This window comes from Branchiostoma belcheri, unplaced genomic scaffold (assembly GCF_001625305.1).
Source record: "Branchiostoma belcheri isolate BF01 breed outbred unplaced genomic scaffold, Haploidv18h27 scaffold1, whole genome shotgun sequence".
Lineage (NCBI taxonomy): Eukaryota > Metazoa > Chordata > Leptocardii > Amphioxiformes > Branchiostomatidae > Branchiostoma > Branchiostoma belcheri.
Window position 1 is genome coordinate 11,058,932 of NW_017802379.1, and position 5,931 is coordinate 11,064,862.

The window sequence follows — 5,931 nt, forward strand, 5'->3', positions numbered from 1 at the left end:
CGGTCGGCAATGTGCTCCAAATGCGATCCACAAGACAGAGCTGGCGGGAGTTCGAAGCCAGACACCGCTGCCACCAATATAAGTGTCCAGTTGGTGAAGATATTGGAACTTATAAGTAATCACTCCAGGAATGAAGATGCGAGAAGTGCTGGGATATGAAATGTATTGTTGTCAGAACATGTGCAGTCCGTGACCTCTGACCGGACTGGTCCAATAGTTTGTGGGGGTGTATATTGTATCCTTACAATAATGTTGGTTAATTTGAAATGCGATAAGAGATTCTTCCAAAAACTTGAAATATCTAAATATTAAAAAAACTGGTTAAAACAGTCGCCTCTGTGCCAAAGGTTTTGAGAGGTTAAAAACATTTTTTTTTGTATTGTAAAGGGCTAAAAGTAAAAGACTGAACCAATTAGCTTATAAAACTTAGCATCAAACACTGATTAAGGGACTTTCATATAGAACAAAATTCAACAAACATTGCAGCCAGCGATACAACAGGGACACTACAGTAGTAAATATTCAAAATCTTTTGTCAATATCATGATAATATAATATGGTTAAAAATGTGTATTCTATGTTCATAAATGCATTCACTAAACAATAATACATCGGATTCCTTACTTAGTTAATACTTCATACATCCTTTAAATAGAACAAACGTCTGTAAAAATAAAACCATTAGACATTATCCACAGTTTCTTCTGTTGTTGGAGACTTCTTCATATCTTCTTCAGCATCACGAGAGTTGCCCTCAATATGGTCATTCGTTGACCGTGGTAGCTCGGTGTCGGAGATTTCGTGATTATCCAAATGCCCCCCTATTGGTGTGGAACTGGATTCTACATTTGAGGAGGCGAGTGAGTCGATTTCATCACGATCTTCGCTGTTGTAGACGTCTGCAGTGACGTGGAGCTGCATCCTCATTTGGGCCGACCTCGGGATGTCGTACGCGTTTTCGGTAGCTACTGCCGCCCCATTCTCACCCCCTGGGGAGCCGGAACCGGGTTTTATATAACCCTTGGCCATGGACTCTACCACAGCGTCCAGCTCATCGTAAAGATTCTCAAACTCTGGGCGATCATCTTCCTCCCATTGCCAGCACCGCAGCATCATGTCGTACCTGTTAGAGGCATAACTAAGTCATTTAAGTCATGAGTGATGATTGACAGTGTTACGAGTTTTTAGATGGAGTAGTCAAAAGATACACATGTTTTACCACCATTTTACAGCAAAAACTGAGTGAGTAAACTATCCAACACCCTTCAGTATATTACCTCTAGTAAGGAACACAATTCTAACTTTATTCAAGTGCTACTTTCTGTACACGAACCTTTTTGTTTCTCTTAGTTGTCTGAATTAGTGTTACATTTATTTGATAAATGGTATCATTGCCACTCCGTGATTTTGTTCATTTTTATTATTAACCACTGACCATTCTATCTTACTGATCATCAGAAACAATGTGAATGAAATTGAAAAAAAATGTTTTTCACGTACAGGTCTTGTTGAAGCCCAGGAGGGCGTGGTTCTCGGTATCCAGTGCGGAGTTCATCCAGAAGCGTGCGATCTAGACCCGCATAGGGCACGTTCCCTAACGTAGCGATCTCGTACAGCAACACACCGAAGGACCAACTGGGCGTGAAAATAAGATTGGAATTAGGCCGAGCACAATTTCAGGCTATGGGAAAAAACATGTATACACAGTACTATAAAGATAGGAAATCTTTATCTTTTAAATCATACCCACTAATAAAACTATATATGATAATCCGTAAATAATTTCATCAGGTTGGTAATCGAATGGATAGCAAAGTTCTTTCTTCACAACCATTTATTTTTCACGAGCCAACGTTTCGATGATTGTCTGTCATCTTCATCAGGGCAATTCTGACTGGTTTACAGTGCACTGACGCTAAATATTACCTAGTGCATAGTGCACTAAATAGGTCATCGGAACGTCGGCCCGTGAAAAATAAATGGTTGTGAAGAAAGAACTTTGCTATCTATATAAAAAATTGTGATAATGTTTGCCAAGCCCACATGAAATGACATGCATCGAAGAGCTATACATGTACCTGTTTGTAACTCTTACGTAATGCTGGTTCTAAAACGGTTTTTTTTTACATGTAAATCAACATACGCAATGTATTTAATGCATTCGATCCTTGTTACATCGATCAATTTAAATAGCAACTTTTTCTTGCAATTGATTGCCAGCTAAGAACTAAAGGTTATTATTAAATATATTAAAATTTATTTATTTATTATTATTAAGTTATTTCCAGTTATGTGTTCATAGCGATCATGTTAGAGCGTTCAATGACATTATACTCTATAATGTCATTGGAGCATTATTCTAGTACTATAACAGTTATTGTTTCCTTTCTAGACTATATAACGACAGAAGATAAAATCTAAGTCAATGTACATGGGAGGAGGGTAAAAACAAAGCAATAATTGTACTCACACATCACTCTTGCTTGTGTACCGGCCCTCTCGCTGCAGCCTTTCTGGTGCCATCCACTTCAATGGGATCTTCTGATCCGCGTCCTGCCGCTGGTAGCCTCGCTCGTAGATGTCTGTTGTCAGGCCGAAGTCTGCGATCTTCACCACCAGGTCCTCTCCTACCAGCACGTTTCGGGCAGCCAGATCACCATGCACGTAACCAGCCTGGGAAATGTACGTCTGTTTCGAGAGAAATTAAGAAAACATGCAATTCAAAGTGTAAATTCTAGATTTGTATGAATTAGTACATATGAGATTTTGCATATAGGTCTTAAAAATGTATGAAAGCTGGCAGCAAATAAACTTTATTGAACAACAATTGCACGAGGTACAAAGTATGTCATCTATTGCTATATAAATAAAAATATAACAATGGGACTAATTTACATATGAACACTTATAAAGACCTTATATGAGTAATATATATAGAATGAAATGAGAATGTACTTTTACATTCTATGGTAGTATGTTTAGCATTTAAGTATCTAAAATGGTTACCAAACCTATTATAGCTCCCGAGTCCTAGAGGATGTATGACTCGGGAGGTATAATAGGTTTGGTAACCAGGCAAATCTGATATATGTATTTCTATTAGCTATGTCTATTTACAGTTTATATGTGTTGATGTGTATATAGTTGTGTCTATATTTGTGTCAGTGATAATGGATGTGGTCCGCCAGCCTACCATTCCATTTGCTATCTGCCGCGCTACTTGGTAGACCTCCATCTCATTGAAGTCATACATACTGTCTCGGAGCCTCTCACTCAACTGTGTTACGGATTTACATAAAGAGATAGAGTCAGCATGAATATAATTTGGCTCTATCATATCAGCAAGTAAATTTTATGGATGACATCCTCCGCAGACTCCAAATCTAATGCGAGCGGGCGAAAGAAAACAAGGCGGGCCGAAAAAACAAGGTTCCTACAGTTTAAAATTTTGACTCAATCATTGTACAAATGGTTTTGATTCAGTGTCTGTTTCTTTATAGTTATCTGCCATCCACCTTCCAGCATGGCAACAGACATCTTTGCCCATCTCCGGCATGTTGACCACTGTCAGAGGGCAACAAATTTTTTTTTCCAAAATCAGGAGAAAATTAATGCGCGCGCGGATGTCATCCATAAAAATTACTTGCTGTGGCCTAACTAAATATTATAATGAAAGACATGCCATCCCCAGCCCCCAAAGAGACATTATCAAACAGTACCTTTTGGTAACTTTCAAGTCACAAATCTATGCTTAAGGACTGAATAGAAAACAAAACAATCATCAAAATGTGGTTTTGGAGGAATGAGTTACATTCAGTAATAGTGGGCTAACAGCTATTCTCAATCTACTTACGCACACACATCAGTGCAATCATTGCTGCTAATAACAACAGATATATGCACATAATATTGGCACATAATATTAAAAGTAGCTTTTTCTTTAAAATTCAGTTTCACATTTGTTATAGACAATGAATACTTTAATGACTACATGACGGTACAGAATAGACAACAACTTACCGAATCAAATAGTTGTACCAATTGGCAGAATGAGAACAGATATCTACATTAACGTTGTAACCTGATTATAAAAGAATGTATTTACCTTTCTGCACTTGAGTAGGAAGTTCTTGAGGTCCCCATACGGCATGTACTCCGTCACCAGGTAGGGAGGGTGGGACATCGTGCAGCAGCCCACAAGACCCAACAGGTTGATATGCTGCCTCAGGGTGATGGTGGTGTCCATCTCACGTATGAAATTTTTGATTTCCTCTTCCCCTGCATCTTCTGCAACAAGAAAAGTGTCGTCAATCAACCCGTCACCCCTACTCCCCAATGGTATAGCTCAAGCTATCCAATTCATATGCAATTTATCCGACTCCATCAGTCTAGCATGGTTTTGCATGTGACAATGCATAGCCCAACGAACCAAGCCCCAAACTACCAAACAATCCTGGAACCAACCATTAATTATATAAACCGGGCACAAAGCCGGGGCGCGCCCCGGCAAAAATTAAGGATTTTTTTGGGCATGTAGCTTTACCGGTAAAATTGCCAAGGAGATAGAGTGCTCGCCTTGCATTAGGAAGGTTTGGGGTTCGAACATGGCCTAAGTCAAACCCAAGACTTTGAAAATGGTACAGGCTGCTTCCTCTGATTAGCACTCAGTACTAAATGATAAGATTTCTGTATCACGTACAAACCCACGGTTGATCAGCCCCTACTGTTGGCTTGATAAAAACGAAGATGGACAATGCACCTACACGCCGAAAAGTTCAGACCTGTGGCATTTTGTTCTGTCTTCCTGGTATGACAAGGACCGAAGGAGATTATACGTTGTATAACATGAGTTAGCATTGAAAAAGTAATGTTTCAGACAAGGGCCAAAGAGAGTCGGCAGCTAAAATAGATTTAAGGAAACCAGGCTCGGAAAATAAGTCAGCCAATCTCCGTATGTGGGTAAAGATACAGTATCGTCTTATAAATGACATCTGATAACCCTACCATGGACAGTTTTGACCACCACGGTTTGTTCGGTGAGAAGACCGTCAACAGCCCTCTTTAAAGTGGCGAGGAAGACGATACCGAAGGCACCTCTGCCGATCTGTTCGTTCAGCTGTAGATCAGTCGGGTTCACCTCGTACTCCAGGAACTGTGGCCGAGCAGGCACAGGCGGGGGAAGTGGGGATGGTGGCCTGTTCACACCTGTACGTAATTCTGGGAACAAAAGCAGTGTAGCAACATACTTTTATTCAGTACGTAATGTCTGTGTAATACTGCATGACTACATCAAATATAACTCCATTAATGTCTTACTGACACCACAAAACATGACACTGTAGTTGTGTTCGAAGATTGACTCCGGGAGGTATTAACAATGCAACATTTTAGCATAATTTTGGTCCATTCTTTCTGTAACAATAATATATTTAAGGGTAGATCTTATACTATCATGACAGTTCATCTGTGGTATAGTTACATGTTTAAAGTTATAACAGGATGCAAATCATTATATGATGACTATTTCTTACTATGCAGTGGTTAATTGCACATGCGTACAATAGAATTGCAAAAATGAAAATTTTATTTACCTAGAATATCGGGATGGAATTGAAACTCAAGGTTGTCGCTTTGTTTCTTTTTTCTCCACCGGTAACCAAGAATTCCTGCTACTACTCCCAGTACAAGCAGTACCACAGATGGCACCACGGCAATCATCACCACGTGTAAGGTGGTCAGTCCTGCTGTTTCAGCTGAATCAGAGGAAGTACATATCAAATGTGTACTGTTGTCTTTTAATTAGATGATTTACATATTCTACATATGACTCACAAAACATGACATGTGTGAATTTTAAAACGTGGACAAAGGTCATCTCTTAGCCAAATTGCAACATACACAAACAGGAGTAGGTATACAAATAGAACTTCG

At 39.4% G+C, this 5,931-nt stretch overlaps 1 protein-coding gene across 1 annotated transcript; it reads right to left on the reverse strand.

The window, feature by feature from the left end:
- Positions 1–681: 681 nt before the first annotated feature.
- On the reverse strand, positions 682–5,718 carry LOC109474691 (tyrosine-protein kinase SRK3-like). The gene is made up of 7 exons (XM_019775078.1): positions 5,592–5,718; positions 5,005–5,217; positions 4,102–4,287; positions 3,194–3,279; positions 2,471–2,688; positions 1,501–1,635; positions 682–1,123 (listed from the first exon to the last, which is right to left on the reverse strand). The coding sequence occupies exons 1-7, from the start codon at positions 5,716–5,718 to the stop codon at positions 682–684; spliced, it is 1,407 nt and encodes a 468-aa protein (XP_019630637.1).
- Between the last annotated feature and the right edge of the window lie 213 nt (positions 5,719–5,931).

Excerpts from the sequence above, each read along its gene's own strand:
- LOC109474691 (XM_019775078.1), bottom strand. The coding sequence starts at position 5,718 with ATGATTGCCGTGGTGCCATCTGTGGTACTGCTTGTACTGGGAGTAGTA. Across the intron at positions 3,280-4,101 it reads ACTCAAGTGCAGAAAGGTAA|AGTTGAGTGAGAGGCTCCGA; the intron begins ATACATTCTTTT and ends AATCCGTAACAC. Across the intron at positions 2,689-3,193 it reads GGCAGATAGCAAATGGAATG|ACGTACATTTCCCAGGCTGG; the intron begins GTAGGCTGGCGG and ends CTCTCGAAACAG.